We start from the raw sequence: 18,480 nt of genomic DNA on the forward strand, positions 1-18,480 counted from the left end.
GGGAAAAAACCACAGCCACGGAGAGAAGGTAATGCGTTTACTATGTTTACTGCACTCCGCATCCACAGGCCCCTTCCCCCAGGAATCACACGGTGGCCTTGCAGGCTGGGTGAGCCAGGCCAACTTTGCCTGTCTCAGCTAGAGGGGCCCGACAGACGGCAGCCCGATACCTCACCCGCTCCCGTACTGTCTCATCAGTGTTCACATTTGCCAGCTCAGCTGAAGTGCCTTGACTTGCCACTGCCACCAGTGCTGGGACTCCCCAGGTGTCACGTCTGTAGCGCTACTGCCAGAGCACTGGGCTGGGCCTCTTTCAGTTTCCAGGGTATTCGAAGACGGCAGCGGCTCCCATGCCGGTCCCGATGCACATGGACACCACCCCATACGCCCTGTGGAAGCAAAATGTGCTGGTTGGGTGAAGGCACAAAGGGCAGAAGCCCAGCCACCAAGCTCTCCCCGGACCAGGCTGAGCTGGGTGGACCAAGGCCTTCACGGGCACAGGACGCCAGACCTCGGGGAACGTGGTTCCCGGCCTGCCCGCCGAGGGGCGCGCACACGGTGGCCGATGCCTGCCGCAGGCCAGGGGCCTGTCTCCTCGGCTCGGAGTGTGTGGGGGGCGGGGGCGCGTACACCTCCCCCCATCAGGCGCACCAGCTGGGCCCCCCCCCGACCCCCACGGGGACCGGCCTTACCGCCTCCCGCGGCGCTTCAGCTCGTTGAGCAGCGTGATGACCTGTCGTGCCCCAGTGCAGCCCAGCGGGTGGCCCAAGGCCACCGCACCCCCCAGAGGGTTCACCTTCTCAGGGGGCAGTTGCAGCTTCTCCACACAGTAGACGACCTGGAGGGAGGCTGAGCATCAGTGTAGCTCCCTCCCCAGTCCCCCGCACCACCCTCCCGCTGCCTCCAACTGGGCGGCCCAGGCAACAATGCAAAACAGGCTCACCTGACTTGCGAAGGCCTCATTGATCTCAAAGATGTCCACGTCCTCCACCGTCAACCCTGCAGGCAAGCGGAAAAGACCTGAGCTGACCCAGCGGCCCCTTAGCAGGCTTCTCAGACTCCCTGGGGCCCTACGCCATCCATGGCCTGGAGGCTGGGCTGCCCGGTGTGTCTGCCTCTGTTCCAGATGGGTGAGCGGGTCCCAGGTGTGGGGTCAGGAAGGGGTCAGGGTGCCCCACCTTCACTCTGCGGCACCCGCAGGCCCACCCCGGGCACCCGCCTCTGGCAACAGCACGAGAGGCAGGGGCTGGATCCAAACCTAGGGTGTGAAGGAGCCATCTTACCTGCTTTTTGCAAAGCTACAGGGATGGCATAGGCAGGTCCAACGCCCATGATGTCAGGCGGGACCCCAACCACTGCGTAGGACCTCAGGACCCCAAGGATGGGAAGGCCCAACTCTTCTGCCTTGGACCTCCTGGCCAGCAGGATGGCAGCTGCCCCGTCACTCACCTGGCTAGAGTTTCCTAGAGGCAAACCACAGGGTTAAGGAGGCCTCGGGGCAGCTCCGAGGAGGTCCAGACCTTCCATATCCACCCTGCCCGGTGGCTCCAGGCTCCCAGAGGAGAACACCCGGCACGGAAGCAGCCCCCTCCTCACCCCACCCCCAGCCCAGTCTCACCAGCTGTGGTAGAGCCCCCCTTCTTGAAGGCAGGCTTCAGTTTGGCCAGGCCCTCCAGGGTGGTGTTGGGGCGGATGCCCTCATCGTGGGCCACGGTGACACTTCTCTCAGTGCCCTTGTCATCACGGACCGTGGTGGTCACAGGCACAATCTCAGCTTGGAAACAGCCCTTGCTCTGGGCTCTGGCTGCCCTGCCAGCACCGTGGACAGCCAGGCTCAGGTTTCCATGGGGTTACCTTCCTTCCTGGGGTCCCTCCCTGAGGCCTCCGCCTCCTGCCCTGCCCTCTGGGACAGACATGCAAGCTCAGACTGCTACATGCGGGGTCACACTCACCTCGGGGGCAGTGCACAGGGTCCCCTACTACCCCACCTGCCCTGGGACTGGGAAGCCCAGGGCTTTACAGGGACTTCTTGGCCATCAGCCTTAGATCTTCAGATCCTGGCTTATCCCAACCTCAAAGGGGAGGGGGAAGTTTGGAAGTGGCGGCTCTCCTTTGAGACCTTCACCCAAGAGGGACTAAGTCAAACTGAGGCTGGAGCCCCAGGAATATTTGTGCTGGGTTCTGCCAGCTTTTCTGTTCCCTCCCGTCGCTCAATTCCATCCATTCCCCATGTTTCCACGTGATTAAAATGACATATACTACCCTGAATATATCTATGCAAAATTTGCATGAGTGACACTTACGATTAACACAGACTTGTTAGTGAAATAAAATCTTTTAAATGTCAAAATAAAATAAAATGCCATATACCAAACTACCGGACGAATCTTTGTATTTAAACAGTGTAAAAGCACAGGGCATTTTAGGGTGGTCCTTGCAATCATGCAAAATGTAAGGGCCCACAGGCATTCCCATGGGGAGGAAGCCACGGCTTTCACCAAATTCTCAAATGGTTACTTGCACCCAAGTGGCTAAGAACCACTGCCTCAGTGTCCCCAGCCCCTGCCTCAGGATGCTACCCCAGACTCAGGGATGCCAGGGTCCCCGGCAGCACTGGCTCCACCCTCCAGGCTATCCAGAGAAGCCTGTGGTTACCATGTCTAATCACCAAACCACAGCCAACTAGAGAAGAACCCTGGCCCTCCTTACACTCTCAATAAATGGATGGGGAAACCGAGGCCAAGCTACGGAAAGACACTCAGGGTAAACAGACTGTAACGGGACACAGTGCTAACTGCACAGTGGCCCCCCCACCCTCCCCCACCTCCCCCTTCTGGGAGGTAGAGGCTTAGAAACCAGTGGTAGCCTAAGGGCAGCTCCACCTGAGATCACTTAGGACAGCCTCCAAACCTCACTCTCCAGCCCCTTAAACATCTCACCCCAAATAGCACTCACTTTTGCTGGGAAGCCAGTGCAAAGGTATCCTGCTTCTCCCGCGAAATGCCAAATCGCTCGGCTACGTTCTCTGAGGTTATCCTAGAACACAGACAACAACAGTGAGCGTGGAGCCAGGCAGCCTGGGGACGGGCCCCAGGGCTGCAGGCAGGAGAACCGGAGGGCCTGTCTGTGCCACAGTGACAGTAGTGATGACTCAGGGCGGAGCACAGGCAGGGAGTCAGTGACGCTGGCCAGACTCTAAGACGCCTGTTCACCAGAGACCAGCACACAGGAGGGCGTGGGTAGGGCACTAACTGGCTTGGCCAGCTTCTCCTGTGCCTCAATGAAAAGTGCTTTACCGTGGGAGAGGAGTCCCCCTCTGGGAAGGCCACACCCAGCTTTCTGCTCCCCGTAGCTGGAGCCTCCCCTCATCCTGGGAGCCCAGAGCCACAGAGGGGCCTTTGGCCGGGGCTTCTGGCTTTACAGGCTTCCCTCGGAGATGGTCCCTGGATGTGGAGGCAGCCGCACATCCCCTCACACGTCCAGCAGAGCCACGACTCCCTGCCCATGGACCCCGGGGGTGGCTCTGGATGCCTTTGATGCTGCACTGACAGGGCCCAAGGGCCCTCGCCAGCATGGCCGGTGAGCAAAAGCCTCCCGCCTCCTCAACTTTCTAGGCCTCCAAGGCTTTAGGGTGCAGCTGCCATCATGCCTTGTGTGACTGAGCCCCTCAGGGTGGGAGTGACAGGCTGGGCCATGCGTGGAAACCCAGAGGCACAGAGCGGACTGGGGGCCTCAGGACACGGAAGTCAGGGCCAGCACTAAGTCCCATGCCCAGAGTCCCTGCAGAGCAGACCAGGGCCGAAGGCGGGAGGCCACAAGATAATCCAAGTTCCTGCACCCCTGCTCCGGGCCAGGCAGGGAGCTGAGCGGGGACAGGCACACGGAGCCACGGTGGGCGCTCACCCCATAGGAATCAGGCAATCTCTGGCCTTCTCCTTCTCCACCAAGCGAGAGGTAACATTTCCAGGGTTCCCTCTGTCTGCCAGGGACATGGACTCCACCCTGAAGAGGAGGTGATCATCAGCGGGACTCCCCACGGAGAGCTCTGCGTCTGGCAAGTGCTGGGAAATGGCCAGGGAGCTCAAGGCAGAGCACTGGCCGGCAGCACAGAGCTGGGGGTGCAGGGCTGCTGAGCCCCAGCCGCACCCTCGCCCCCACCGCTGCACAGTCCACATGCCTGGGCAGGGCCTCACTTCCCAGCACAATTGGTCCTGCAGCCAGTCCCAAGGAAGGCAGCCTAGTGTTGGCCACCGTGGGAGAAACACATCTAAGGAGCCCGGGCCCTGCCCTCAGGGGCCACAAATTCAGCGGAGAGAAGAGACAAATGTTTCAAAAGCTGCACATCAAAGAGCAAGCCGACCTGCATAGACCAGGAGGTGCTAGGAGCCCAGGGAAACACGAGCGATCTCAGTTTAGTGTGGTCAAAAGGGCTTCCAGGAGGCGGCAGGATACAAGGCCTCAAAGGATGACAACACATAACCTTGACTGCACGCTTTTCATGCGCCCAGCGCTACTGTAAAAATCTTTTCTGGGAATTCCCTGGCCGTCCAGCGGTTAAGACCGCGCTTCCACCGCAGTGGGCACAAGTTCGATCCCTGGTCGGGGAACTAAGGTCCCGCACGCCCTGCAGTGTGGCCACCCTGCCCCCGCAAAAAAAAAAAAAAAAAAAAAAAGTCTTTTCAGGTATAAGAGCACTTTGAACAGTGTCAGGCTCAGAGAAGCTGAGTTAACTTGTCCATGGTCACTCAGCCAGGATCCAAATTTAGGTAGTCTGGCTTCAGAGCCCACTGCCACCTAGGATATCCTGGGCTACTCATCACGATCACAGTCTACGGGGAACAGTCAGCCTGTGACATGGGGGAATGTCCTGGCCCCAAATCCTTAATACCCTAGTAACACAGTCTTTTAATTTGCTTGGGGACTCAGATACCCTCTAAGAAACACATGAAGGCTCTGACCTTCTCCTCAGGTCACCCACACCCCCGTCCCTCCTCCAGTAAGATAGAAACCAGAGGGCAGCCTGGGCAGTGGCCTTTGCCCGGCCAAAGTCCCTGCAGTTTGGTCTTTGTGTTTATCTACAACTGCAGACACAGGGCAGTACAGCAAGTGCCAACTGGCACAGCTCTGAGACGGCCCAGCAGGGCTCCAATCGAGAAATGCTATGGAGAGGAACTGAGAGGCAGAGGGCGCACATCAGGATCCTGGGGCTGCTGGCCTCCCCGAGGCTGCCAGCACCCGACGCCCACCCCAGCCTACCCCTCCCTGGGCTCCACACGCTGCAGCTAAAAACGGAGTCACAGCTGACGGGGACAAAACCACCACAGATCTGACCGTGTCCCTCAGAACCCAGGAGGCAGCTGGAAGTTTCCACCTTGGTCAGGGTGGGGGACAGCCAGCCTGTGAAATGAACAAGCTAGTTCTACAGCAGGCAGCTGTCCCTGGCTCTAGGGAAGCGAAACTGCTCTTTCTCTCAGCAGCCATCATGAATCAACAAGGGCCACAGACAGAAACCCAGTGCCGTATTTCCTCACAATGCTTGCCCACATTTCCAGCCCGACAGATTTCCAAGAAAGAAAGCTCTTCAAAGCCCACTTCCTCTGGTGCTGAGAGATGTGAGCGGTTCCCGAGCAGCCAGAGCTGGGGACCACTTCTAAGTGCCTGCAAGGGCCAGGGGAGAATTCTAAAATCATGGCCTCTGGGAACTCAGGAGGTGAACATTAGTTTCACTGGTACAAGTCAGTTAATAAGCTCCAGCAGGAAAAAATTCTTACCCACAAGCCATGCCAATGTCATAAGACCCATTTCTGATGCCACCTGCAACAAAAGCATTTCATAAACATCCTTCCCCAGAGTCCATCTGTCCTGGGAACAGGGGAGCCTCTTCCCCACCTGGTCTCTAAGTGGGACTCAGCCCCAGCCTCAGAGATAGAAGACCCAGGAGTGTCCAGAAAAGGCTGAGGGTGCAGTGAGGGGCTCTCCTCCAGGCTTTCTGAGATTACGGTCCTGTCAGAAATCCTTACTGCTTGCCCAGCAGACAGTGACTCTGACGACCCAAACCCGAGGAGCCAGGAACAAGGCCAGGCCGCGGCACTGGGTGCCCACCCAGTCAGAACTTACCAGCTATGCTGGCCACCGCCTGGAGCCCTGACGAACACTGTCTATTGACAGCTGACAAAGGCACGGTCTCTGGGATGTCACTGAAACAGAAAGTGAGAACAGAGTCAGCCCCCTCTCCCCTGCCAGGCTCTCAGGGAAAGCAGGCCTGTGCTCCTGGCCAACATGACTGCCCCTTCAGGAGACAGAAAGCCCAGGGGAACAAACCCAGCAGCCCTGCCCCTACTCCAGGCCTGACCTACACTGGGCAAACCCCATCTCTGCAGGTGCTTGCTCCCCAGTGCCCCACAATCACATGCCCTTCCACCCTGTGATTCTCCTCATCCAAGGCCAAGCACAGCGCAAACGCAAGAGAAGGCTGGCTGGGCCACAGGGGTCCTTCTTTCTCTTCCTTTGAAGATTCAAAAATTAAAACTGTATATCCCTGTTTCCCATGAAGAATAGAGAAGAGGGCCTGTGGCCAAGACAGAGAACCAGTGCAAAATAAATGTCTGAAGTATGACAGATGGCCAACAGGCACGTGAAAAGATGTTCAACGTCGCTAATTCTTAGAGAAATGCAAGTCAAAACTACAATGAGGTATCATCTCACACCAGTCAGAATGGCCATCAAAAAGTCTACAAATAATAAATGCTGGAGAGGGTGTGGAGAAAAGGGAACCTTCCTATACTGTTGGGGGAATGTAAATTGATACAGCCACTACGGAGAACAATACGCAGGTTCCTTAAAAAACTAAAAATAGTGTTGCCTTATGATCCAGCAGTCCCACTCCTGGGCATAAATCCAGAGAAAACCATAACCCCAACGATCGCTGCAGCACTATTTACAATAGCCAAGACATGGAAGCAACCTAAATGTCCATCAAAAGAGGAATGGATGAAGAAGATGTGGTACATATATACAACGGAATATTACTCAGCCATAAAAAGAACGAAATAATGCCATTTGCAGAAACATGGATGGACCTACAGATTGTCATACTGAGCGAAGTAAGTCAGACAGGGAAACACAAATATCATATGATATCACTTATATGTGGAATCTAAAATATGACACAAATGAACTTATCTACGAAACAGAAATGGACTCACAGACAGAGAATAGACTTGTTTTTGCCAAGGGGGTTGGGTAGGGGAGAGATGAAGTGGGAGTTTGGGATTAGCAGATGCAAACTATTATATATAGAATGGATAAACAACAAGGTCCTACTGTATAGCTCAGGGAACTATACTCATTATCCTGTGATAATCCATAATGGAAAAAATATATTAAAAAACAATGTATATATATGTATAACCCAATCACTTTGCTGTACAGCAGAAATTAACACATTATAAATCAACTATACCTCAGTTAAAAAAAAAAAAAGAAATGTCTCAAGTATGAGGCTAGAAACCATCCCCACTCCTCAGCCTTACTAGTAACCATGTGGCCTTTATGTTCCCATTGTCTCTGGAAAGGCTGTTCCCAGCTGGACAAAAATCCCTGATGGGTACTAGGTATTCTAACATCCCTTCTTCTGACGGGTTCCCCCAGATTCTCACACTGGTTCCAGCCCTGGAAGCTGGTGAGGCTGCGTCTGCCAGTGTAACCTGTGCTGGCCAAGGGTACAAAGCCCTGGGGAAATCCCCAGACCCATGGACTCAGAACCTCAGGGGTGAAAGCACTGTTGATTCTGTTGATTCTGGCGTGCAGCCAGCGTCAGGAACCTCTGGGCTAGTGCCCAGGCCAGGCTCTGCTGAGACCCCCTTGGGTGGATAGTCTCCTAGGTCCCTGTAGCCTGTTTAACCCTTCCCAGGTCCCCTAACTCCCTACTACCTAGTTACCACCCCTTCACCCAATCCACCAAGTGTTCATTAAACACCTACTTGGTATGAGGCACCACTGGAGGGATGCTGACATGCTTATAATACAGAGCCCTAGAGGATGCCCAACCACACACAGAAAGTGAATTAACTAGCAGAGACTACAATAACAGAGCAAGGTGGCAAATCACATCACAAGGAAACACGTGGCTAGCGACTGGAAAAGAATGGGCCCTCGTTTTAAGCTTGGGAACTCAGAGAAGTCTTGTCAAAATGGTGAAACTGTGTTTGAACAGAGTTTAACTGGGGCAGAGAGGGGAGGTAGGGACAGTACTGCAAGGGGACAGAAAGACCAGCTTAGGGAAGGCAGTGGGCAGACAGGTTGGTTGAAAGAGGAAGCAGCAGGCAGATTAGGCTAGAAGTCAAATCTGGAGCCAAATCGCTGGAATCTTTGAAATCCAGGCTAAGCAGTCTGAACTTCTCCTAGTCTCCACAGGTTTTGTCAGTTTTCCTGTTCCTTCACTAGTTCACGTTCCTGTTGTTTCTTCTCCACGAAGCTGGGAGTACACAGCTCAGTGGCTCTTAAATCGACATGTGAAAATAATTTAAACCTCCAACCTGTCTTAGGACAACAAGTGGTAAAGGGCAATTCACCAGGGCCCCTTCTGGGCTACCCTTCACCCCAAGATTCTGCGCTGTCCCCAAGCCTCTGCTGATGGGCTAGCATTTAAAAAGCTCAAAATCAGGGCTTCCCTGGTGGCGCAGTGGTTGAGAGTCCGCCTGCCGATGCAGGGGACACGGGTTCGTGCCCCGGTCCGGGAGGATCCCACATGCCGCGGAGCAGCTAGGCCCGTGAGCCATGGCCGCTGAGCCTGTGCGTCCGGAGCCTGTGCTCCGCAACGGGAGAGGCCACAACAGTGAGAGGCCCGTGTGCCGCAAAAACAAAAAAAAAAAAAAAAAAGCTCAAAATCACTCTTCAGTGTGCCAACCTGCTTATTTACTTGACAAGAGGACAGAGTTCACAAGCAACAAGCTGATTTTGGCTTAGGAAAATCAGGCCACAAGGAACTTTTTGCTCCAGTCCCAAAGGCCGTCTGTCCTGGCTCAGCGCTGGGAAACACACCCTCCCTTCAAAGTAGGGGAAAGGCAGCACGCAGAAAAGCAGGGTGCTGAGGACCCTGGCTGTGTCCAGGTCTGGTGTCCAATCCTGATCTTCTCCCCACAACAGGCTGAGTTCTCTGGGACCTGAGCCCAAGCAAGAGCGTGAATAGCCAACCCAGGGCAAGAACTGGAAAAGTTTACCTCAGAAACTGGGCAATTCGGGCCATTAATGCTCCGGCCCCAGGCTGAAGCACATTTCCTGTGGACAACAAACCTTTATTCAGTGCCAGGCACTAAGGTACAGCTGTGATTAGCAAGAGGGGGGCATTCCAGATCTTCCTTCAGAAACAGTGGAATTTCAAGGTCTGGAGCAGGGGCAGCCAGCTATACAGCAGCTTGTCCTGGCCATACACTAGATCCAGTCCCTGAGAGGCCCAAGCTCCCTTGCCCATGCAACCTGCTTTTCCAAATCAGCACACACTAGGGAGGTCGCCTGCCTTTAAAAGGTTAACATGGAAAGAAGAATGCAGTGCAAAGCTTTAAGTCTGAAGAAGTAGTTCTGTCAATTAGGAAAGTGTTTTTGAAATGCACACCTTCCCCTAAGTGTCCTCCACCAAGCCCTGCTCGCACTCCAGGGGTGGAACGGTGATCCCCCATCTAGGGCTGACACTTAGGTGATGTGACTCTTACCATATAATGTTATGTTTCCAGGCTAGAGGAGCAGAGTTGGGGAAAAAGGGTTGGACTGACGGTCAAGAGGTCCTGGATTCAGGTCCAAGCTCTGCTGCAAATTCCCCAGGCCTCAGTTTCTCCATCTGCTTCAGTTTCTCCATCTGTAAGTGCGGGGCTGGACTAGATGGGTTTTGATGCTCCAAACTCCCTCTGTTCTACCCTGGCATAGATAGTACGTCAGGATGGGTACAGAACCCTAGCCTCCAGTCTCTTAGGGTGTTCTCAAACTCCTGTGCCAAGACCCTGGCGTTGAAATGTCTGTCACTTGAGATCCCAGCTTTCTATCACACTTAATATGCAGAATGTGCTTGGAGCGGGCACAGAAAATGCGTGGAGGCGGGGGGGGGGGGGGGGGGGGTGGAGTCTATAGCCCGAAAAGGACGATTACAGTCAGCTGCGTGAAGTCCATCGACATTCCCCTCAGGGAAAACACCTGGAAAGTGCCTGGTGTTTGAGGAGGGCTTCGGCGTAATGGGAAGGCGAGAACCGAGCGCAGGGCCCGGGTAGTGCACTCACCCACGCAGATATCTCCCAGCTGGGCCGGGCTCAGCTTGACGTCCTGGAGAACCGCGGTCATGACGGCGGAGAGAAGTTCGTCGGGGGTGGTGTCCTGCAGCGGGAAGCGCGCGGCTGGCGGCGATGCTCGGGGTTCCCAAAATCCCAGCTCCCCCAGCCCCACCCCAGAGACACAGAGCGGTCCAACTCGGGCGCGGAGCCACCACCGACGCCGAGGGTTACCGAACAGAGGAGCCAGACGCCAGCCCGCCCCGGGCCGCCATCTCACACCCGGCGCCCGAGCCCAGGGGTCTCACCTTGAAGCCGCCGCGGCCCGACCGGCCAATGGCCGTGCGCCGCCCGTGCACCACCACTACATCCTCCGCCGACTTCCGCGGAGCGCCGCTCCAACACGGCGCGGCCCGCGGCGCCGGCTCCGGGCCCGAAGCGGGCTGGCGGTTCAGGTGACCCAGCACCACCTGCAGCCTCCGCATCGCGTAGCTCGGCAGGGTAAAGCCCGAACCAGCCAGCAGCAGAGAGTAGCAACCAACAGATCAACGCCCGCGCAGGCGCTGAACCGTACCTCTGACCACCCGCTTCCTCTATCCTAAGCCCCGCCCGCAACCCTGCGGGTCTGACTGGCCCTTCCCTCTAAGGTCCCGCCCACCTCCCCGCCTCAGACAACCAGAAGGCGAGTCTGCCTGAGGTCCCGCCCCTGCCGCAAACGGAACCTCCTAAAGTTGAACCCAAGGTCTTTCCACTCAAAGCCCCGCCTACAGTAGCCTCAGGCGGCTGCCAACCAGGAGGTGGGCTTTTCTGAAGCCCCGCCTAGAAATACAGACAGGAAACCTTTCTATTTGCAGCCCCGCCTACTGCCAAACCCGAGGCGGGTCTCCAAGAGCCCCATTGGTATCTTGAAGCAAATTTCACCATTGCCAGGGGTCCCTTTCCCTACAACTCTGCCCTCTGCCCGCCACCAAACAGAAGGCAGGTTCGTCAGGAGTGCCGCCTACAGCTTCTTGTCGGGAAAGAGGGGCCAGCGACTATAATTCCTCTTCCCCTTGCCTATCCTTCTCTGCTGTCTCCCCCAAGCTGGGGGACCTAAATAATTCCGAGATGCCCCAGAGCCTACCCCGACGCCCTTGGGCTCCCCTAGGAAGTCTTTCGAGAAGACTGAGGGAATTTGGGTTTTGAGGTGGCAGGAGAACGGATTGTACAAATGTGCCGGAGATGTGACAAGCCCCCTATCTGGAGAAAGAGTATCATACTTTTTTTTAAAAAAACCAATTTTACAGTCATTTGGGATGATTTGATTAGTGCCCACCTCCCCCACTAGGCTGGGGTTTCCGCCAAGTCAGAGAAGGACTCTGTATCCAGGATGCCTGCAACATACTTGACACTTAATAGGTGATCAATAAATACCTACTGAATGAATGAATGCACCAAAGCTCCCCAGGTCAGGACGATGTCCCCTGCCCCCTAAAAAGCAAGGCCGGGTGCCCGCTTGACTCCCAATGGCAATGTTTTCCCTAGACCCCAGAGGGTAGTACTGGGTTTCTCTCAGACAGGAAGGCCAGGGTGTCCTGTTACCCTCAAACACGGAGGGTGGGGTCGTGCCCCTCACTTTTCAAGGGCAGGGCCGTGGCATGCCTCTGGCTCCAGAAGGCAATATGCCCTTTTCCACCTCCAACTCTGGGTGTACAGCCAGGGATTCCCCATACTCCTAAGGGCAGGATTGTGTGCTCTACCAGAATTAGGGTGGGGGTGTGTGTGGAGGGAGGCAGATCCGATGCCTGCCCCCTTGCCCCTTCCCCGCCATCCTCGAGGGCAGGACCGTATGAACCCCTCAGATCCCTAATGGAAAGGATGTAAGTCCACCAGATGCCAAAGAGCAAGTCACCTCTTTCCTATAACCCAGGAAGGAAGGTCATCGTCCCACTGCCGCACCAGACCCTCCTGGACAGATAGGTGGAGCTCCGTAGACCTTCAAAGGTAGGTTCCCGGTCCCCACACCCCCAGTCCCCTGAGATCCCGAGGGCAGGGGTGGGGCGCCCCCCACTTCCGCACATATACTGGGGCTCCAGATTGTAGGGCGGGGCGTCGCTTCGAAAGAGAAACCGGCGGGGCGGGGCGGGGCCGGGTGGGCGGGGTGGCGGTAGGGTAAGGAGGAAGCACAGACCCACGACGCGCCTTTGCGTGACGGCCCGCCATGGCGGAAGGAGGTCCGGACGCGGGCTCCGCGCCCCCCACCCCTTCCATGTCCTCCCTGCCCCTGGCAGCGCTCAACGTGCGAGTGCGGCGCCGCCTGTCGCTCTTCCTAAACTTGCGGGCGCATGTGGCGGCCGACTGGACCGCGCTGGCGGAGGAGATCGGCTACGAGTACTTGGAGATCCGGCGGCTGGAGACGCATGCCGACCCCACGGGCAGCCTTCTGGACGAGTGGCAGGGACGACCCGGCGCTTCGGTGGGCCGCCTGCTCGAGCTCCTCGGCAAGCTGGGCCGCGACGACTTGCTGATGGAACTGGGACCCAGCATCGGTGAGGACGCCCCCTTCCGGGCCTCATATCCGAGGTGGGGGTGCGGATGAAGGGGCTGACCATAACTGGCCTCAGCATCCGTCCCACCTTTCCTGTCTTGGAGGCGGGGAGAGCGGGGGGGAGGGAGTAGTTTTGGGGTGGCAAGGGGGACACTGGAGGCAGCCTGCAGAGGGGGAACCGTGCAAGACCAGTTCCCTCTTTCCATACGTGGGATGATAGGGACTAGAGAAAGAAGGCGAAGGCCGGAAAAGGCACAAGGAAACAGCTTAGACAAAGGCTTTCACATAGGACCAGGAGTCAGAATAGGGGTCCTCTGTGGGGGGCTTGGAATTGCTTCAAGTATGTAGAGCAACCGGCAGGTAAGGGACTGAAAGCTGACAGTCTTTGGAAACTTCAGGTCCCTGGAAAATGCACCCCTTCCTGCCACTTGCTGACCCATACCTGCACAGGCATGGGGACAGTGGCCCACTTGGTTGGGGCTGCTGCCCTCGCTGCACATAATCACCAGGTCTCCTGAGCTCTTCCTACATGCCCTGCTCACATCAGCCGTGGATCCTAAAAGAAGCATACCTTGGATTCTATTCTCGGGAGCCCGGAGCGGGGGGTGGGGGGTGGGGGAGTGGAGGGCAATGGGATAGAGACATAAGCCTGACCTTGATGGCTTCCCTCATGGCCAGAACACCACTGACGTCCCTTTAGGATGACCAGAGCCAGGTGGAAGCTCATCTTTTCAGAGCTGTTGAACTGTGGATGGCACCACTGGGCTAGAGAAGCCCTGGAGGACAACACAGCCAGGGAGGTGGGACAGGGGCTGGATCCTGACCGTGGGTAGAGGCGTGGGGTACCTGCGGGGAGCTGGCCACACCTTGTCTCTTCCCCACAGAGGAGGATTGCCAAAAGTATATTCTGAAGCAGCAGCAGGAGGCATCTGAGAAGCCTTTACAGGTGGACTCTGTAGACAGCAGCATTCCTCGGACGAGAGATCCGGCGGGCATCACCATTTGCGATGACCCCCTGGGTAAGGGCCCAGTACTGCCCCCCTGGGCCATAGGACATTGTGGTGTTAAAAGTATGGATGTTGAAAGCAGATGGACTGTGGCACCTTGGGCAAGTCACTTAATCTCTCTGAGCTTCAGTTTCCTAAGAAATGGGAATAATAAAGTCCTACCTCTGGTTTTGGTATGAGATTTTCATGAAATGATGTGTCTATCTCATCGTCAACCTAGGGTTTGGCCTGGGGTGGTAAGAAGGTGCTCATCTTTCCGCTCCTGGGAAAGGCACTTTCTCTGAGTAGTGTCATCTCAGGATTGTGTAGGGTCCAGGATCACGGGCGCTTAGGCTGGGGGCACCTGGCTGGGCTCCTCCCCAGCCTTCCTGTAGGGCTCTGACCATCACCCTTGTGCTTTGCACCCAGGGCAAATGCCTGAGTGTTTTGACGCCTTCATCTGCTACTGCCCCAGCGATATCCAGTTTGTACAGGAGATGATCCGGGAGCTGGAACAGACAAACCATCGGCTGAAGTTGTGTGTGTCTGACCGCGACGTCCTGCCTGGCACCTGCATCTGGTCCATTGCCAGTGAACTCATTGAAAAGAGGTTGGCTAGGTGGCCAGGGGGCAAGTGGGTGGTTGTACAAAGCCCTGCCAGGGATCCCAATGCTGGGATCCTCCCAGTTGGACCCTGTCTAGCCTGGGCACAGTGGGCTCCTCCCAAGGCTGTCCCCTGGGGGTATGCTGAACTAGGTCACCACGGTGCCTATAGCCTGCCCACTCTCCCTTAGGTGCCGTCGGATGGTGGTGGTTGTCTCTGATGATTACTTGCAAAGCAAGGAATGTGACTTCCAGACTAAGTTTGCACTCAGCCTCTCTCCAGGTAAGCTCAGCCCTGCCTTTGCCACAGAGAAGTGGGCGGGGCCTCAAGATGCCAGCCTTCCCTCACCATCGGCCACGGGTAGAGCATCAAGGAACTTGGGCAGGTCTCTGCACATAAGTGTGCATGCACATGAGTGCCCTTTGTGTGGCTGAATATGTACCAGGGGTGCTTAGTTGGGAGAGGGATGTTGTTAACCCCTGGACTGAGGATTGGTCCCACCCCACTGTGAGAGCCTGGTGCCAGCTCTGTACCCTTTGGCTTGCAGGTGCCCATCAGAAGCGACTGATCCCCATCAAGTACAAGTCAATGAAGAAAGAGTTCCCCAGCATCCTGCGGTTCATCACTATCTGCGACTACACCAACCCCTGCACCAAGTCCTGGTTCTGGACTCGCCTCGCCAAGGCCCTGTCCCTGCCCTGAACTGCCCTGAGTCCCTGGGTGTGTGCATCTATCTGCCTGTACATGTACTTCTACCCCTGCCTCCGCCTGCACTTGTATGGGGAATCTGTGCTCCACTGGCCTCTTGATTCCTGGACATGCCAACTCCACAGACACAGCTGCAGCCATTGTACATATCTGGACATCACATCTCATGTCCTGCATAGAACATGTGGCTGCAAGTGGCATGCCCACTTGCTGTTATCAGCCAGGACAGTAAAAACCAGAGCCAGCTGGGACTAAGAGGAAGACCAGAAGAGCCAGCTCTGACCCATCCACACATCTTAGGCCTCAGTTTCTCCACCTGAGAACTAAGTAGGGTGAGGAGAACAGGCAGTAGCTGTGTTCGAATGATTGTGGGAAACGGTGAAGCACTGTTCTGAGTCTCCTGGGGACAGGAGACAAATCTTGGCTGAGAGAGAGCTAGCTGCCTGGGCAACGTGCTGGCCACTGCTGGGACCATGGCACTGCTGGGGCAGCTGCTTCCACAATGGTGCCTACGGATGCTTTGGGGCCCTGTTGCCCCACCTCACATCCCACTTCCTCCTGCCCCGGGGACAAATGAGGAAGCAGCCTGGCCTAGCATAGGGAGGTCCTACATTGAGCCTGATTCCCCAAGGGTCCACCTCTCATCTGCCTCTTTGACTCCTCCCAGCCTCTGCACTGTGATAAGTCCCCAAGAGACTGGCCTGAGTGTCTGGGGCTGCTTTTCACTTCCACCTATTGAGTGCCTGTGGTCCTGCTCTCAGCTCTGCCCTGCATGAGATGGGATCCCGTCTTCTGGCATCTCCATCAAGTTTGGGTTCTGGAGCTAGGTCACCATGGTGGTGTGAGCAGGAAGCCTTCCTCCCTGGGCCACCCACAGAGAACTTTCCCACCAATCTTTTGTACTTAATTGCCTTACAAAGTTGTTTGCTGGGACTAGTTTACAAACAGTGACCACACAAGAGCCTCTTGCCCCAAAGCTTGTAGGCACATGGACACATAGAAGCTCACACACAGAGACACATATATACATGCACGGGCACCCTCATGCACACACATACAGGCATCTTCATGCACACATTTCCCTGGATACAGCTGCCAGGAACAGCTGGGTGGGACAGTCCCACCACAGAGGGGGCCTAACCCTGGACTAAGATGGGACAATCTTGTATTCTTTTTGTTTCCCTCTTCATTGGAACCAGACTCTGGAAAGGACCCATTATGCCAGCATTTACGCCTTCAGTGAAGCACAGAGCGAGGAAAGAGCTGCTTGAACTCACAGAGCAAGTTAGCTGTGACAGCTGTTTTTCCCTCCTTGGGGGATTTGTACGTTGGTTTCCCTTAAGCTCTCCTTCAAGGAGAAAATGTCATGGTCTCAGGTCTCTGTGCCAGGATAGGACCCAGGACCCTAAATCTAATAGCAAATGTATGCCTTCTCTGCTCCACTTCCAGCAAGGGCTGGGGCAAACCAAGTACCTTCCCTCAGGGTCTCAAGAGGAACTGGAGGCCCCTCTCTGCATAATCTTGATGAAGCACTTAGTTACTAGGTACCTATCCCCACTTTGATACTGGGAAGTATTTTAAAACTCTTTCAAGAAAGTATCTTTCAGGGACTTCCCTGGCAGTCAGTGGTTGAGACTTCGCCTTCCAGTGCGGGGGGTGTGGGTTCGATCCCTGGTCGGGGAGCTAAGATCCCACGTGCCTCAGGGCCAAAAAACCAAAACATGAAACAGAAGCAATATTGTAACAAACTCAATAAAGACAAAAAACAATTAACTTAAAAAAAAAGTATCTTTCACACCTGTTTGTATTCATTGTGAGAATTTCAAAGAGAGCTGAGAAATGCCTCAGTCTGTAATTTCCCCTTCTGTATCCTAGGTTTATAATAAAGAGTTCTCTACTTTGGGAGTAGCAGGTTTCATTTGTGTCTGGAAGGAGTTTGGAAGCAGTAACTTGGGATAACGCTCTCCTGGGTACATGAAACTGGGCCCTTGGGTAGGTTCCAGTGGGTTTGCCAGGAACTTCCTTAAGGCTGGTCCTCCTCACAGGGTCCAAGCCTCACCAGGGCTGCAGGCAGAACTGTAAACAGCAGCTCAGCTACCGACGCTGGGGACTCTGCTTGCCTCTGCCAAGCTTGGTCTTCTGGGGATTGTCCCACACCCCTGGGTCCTGGGCCGGCCAGCGGGAGGGGCTGCTCTTCTAGGCTCCCAGGAGAGTCTGGAGAGTCCCCACTCCAGATCACAGATCTCCGGAGAACGCTGTTGTTACCAGTAATGGCCATCCTTGGGCATATCTGTGTTAATCCTGAAAGGATCGATCTATTTTTAAATAGAACGCACGACTTTTTCACTGTTCACTTGAGAAAAATTAGAAAATATGAAGGAAAAAATGCCCATAATCCTAATCCCAGAGAGAACTCTGGTGACCTTTTAGAGTGCCCAGATATTTTCAGCGACCACAGCTTTTCTCTCACTGGTCTCTCTGTTACCACGTCCTGGCTCCTGAGCCTCCTGGATGCTGGAGGCTTCCCAGCCTTGCCTCTGTACATTCAGGACTCCTAGAAAGTCCCCCTGAGGCCAGGCCGTCCTCTCCAGTGTCCCCTTGGGAACAAAGCCTCAGTGTGGTCCAAGCAGGGCCCCTGGGATCTGCCTTGTGCCCCATGGCTGGGGGGACAGTCTTTGGGTCTGCTCCTGGTCATGGAGAGGGCTCTCTGGGCAACACCAGTCACGTCATGGGGAAAGCCCCTGTTCTCTCAGGTCAAGATGGTGACCTGAAAGCGCTCAGCTCAACCCCATCTAATCCTCACACCCCTCTCACCTTCCTCCAGTGCCCACCTCCCCATAGGTAAGTTCCCAGATACTGAGAAAGCTTCCTCTTCTCATTTTTGTTTTAGTCCCCTAGGAACTTTTGATAGAGAAATTCTCTTTCCTAAAGGGAAAATTCACTGATGAAATTATCCAAGGCAAAAGCAGGAAATTTTGGAGGGCAGCAGCAAAGGTAAAACACAAAATTACAAATCTACGTGACAATGGACTTGGATTCTGCCACAAGTCAAGGGCAAGGGAAAGAAACAGGGACAGGGATTTCCTCCAGATTAGACAATAAAATATACAAATATAGTGTGACTTTGCTGTATCCTGGTTCAAACACATCAATTATAAAAAGATATTTTGGGGTCATATATCCAGTAGAGGTCAATATACAAAATATGTGAGAGCAACAAAAAAATAAACAACCCAATTAAAAAATGGGCAAGGGGGACTTCCCTGGTGGTCCAGTGGCTAAGACTCCATGCTCCCAATGCAGGGGGTCCGGGTTCAATCCCTGGTCAGGGAACTAGATCCCACATGCCGCAACTAAGAGTTCGCAGGCTGCAACTAAAAAAAACCAGATTTCACATGC

The 18,480-nt window shown here is 55.1% G+C and overlaps 2 protein-coding genes across 5 annotated transcripts; one reads left to right on the forward strand and one right to left on the reverse strand.

Annotated features, from left to right (window-relative positions):
* Positions 1–32: 32 nt before the first annotated feature.
* ACAA1 (acetyl-CoA acyltransferase 1) lies at positions 33–12,352 on the reverse strand. Of its 2 annotated transcripts, XM_033864587.2 has the most exons (12): positions 10,565–12,333; positions 10,269–10,362; positions 9,222–9,279; positions 6,118–6,197; positions 5,772–5,814; positions 3,904–4,002; positions 2,956–3,036; positions 1,619–1,809; positions 1,284–1,463; positions 944–999; positions 693–838; positions 33–389 (listed from the first exon to the last, which is right to left on the reverse strand). In XM_033864587.2, exons 1-12 carry the CDS (start codon positions 10,739–10,741, stop codon positions 314–316), a joined length of 1,281 nt encoding a protein of 426 aa, XP_033720478.1. In that variant the 5' UTR covers positions 10,742–12,333; the 3' UTR covers positions 33–313. The 2 variants fall into 2 exon arrangements, with proteins under 2 accessions (XP_033720478.1, XP_033720479.1); XM_033864588.2 differs by lacking the exon at positions 3,904–4,002 and having other exon boundaries at positions 10,565–12,352.
* Positions 12,353–12,415: 63 nt separating this feature from the next.
* Positions 12,416–16,986, forward strand: MYD88 (MYD88 innate immune signal transduction adaptor). Of its 3 annotated transcripts, none has more exons than XM_033864592.2 (5): positions 12,416–12,784; positions 13,668–13,802; positions 14,199–14,360; positions 14,564–14,655; positions 14,921–15,082. In XM_033864592.2, the coding sequence occupies exons 1-5, from the start codon at positions 12,457–12,459 to the stop codon at positions 14,939–14,941; spliced, it is 738 nt and encodes a 245-aa protein (XP_033720483.1). In that variant the 5' UTR covers positions 12,416–12,456; the 3' UTR covers positions 14,942–15,082. The 3 variants fall into 3 exon arrangements, with proteins under 3 accessions (XP_033720483.1, XP_033720484.1, XP_033720482.1); XM_033864593.2 differs by having other exon boundaries at positions 12,417–12,784; positions 14,199–14,388; positions 14,613–14,655; XM_033864591.2 differs by having other exon boundaries at positions 12,420–12,784; positions 14,199–14,379; positions 14,921–16,986.
* Positions 16,987–18,480: the final 1,494 nt, after the last annotated feature.

The sequence above is a fragment of the Tursiops truncatus genome, chromosome 10 (genome assembly GCF_011762595.2).
Source record: "Tursiops truncatus isolate mTurTru1 chromosome 10, mTurTru1.mat.Y, whole genome shotgun sequence".
NCBI lineage: Eukaryota > Metazoa > Chordata > Mammalia > Artiodactyla > Delphinidae > Tursiops > Tursiops truncatus.

Excerpts from the sequence above, each read along its gene's own strand:
- ACAA1 (XM_033864587.2), bottom strand. The coding sequence starts at position 10,741 with ATGCGGAGGCTGCAGGTGGTGCTGGGTCACCTGAACCGCCAGCCCGCT. Across the intron at positions 10,363-10,564 it reads CGGGCCGCGGCGGCTTCAAG|GACACCACCCCCGACGAACT; the intron begins GTGAGACCCCTG and ends TTCCCGCTGCAG. Across the intron at positions 1,464-1,618 it reads GGGGGGCTCTACCACAGCTG|GAAACTCTAGCCAGGTGAGT; the intron begins GTGAGACTGGGC and ends GTTTGCCTCTAG.
- MYD88 (XM_033864591.2), top strand. The coding sequence starts at position 12,457 with ATGGCGGAAGGAGGTCCGGACGCGGGCTCCGCGCCCCCCACCCCTTCC. Across the intron at positions 13,803-14,198 it reads CATTTGCGATGACCCCCTGG|GGCAAATGCCTGAGTGTTTT; the intron begins GTAAGGGCCCAG and ends CTTTGCACCCAG. Across the intron at positions 14,656-14,920 it reads TGCACTCAGCCTCTCTCCAG|GTGCCCATCAGAAGCGACTG; the intron begins GTAAGCTCAGCC and ends TTTGGCTTGCAG.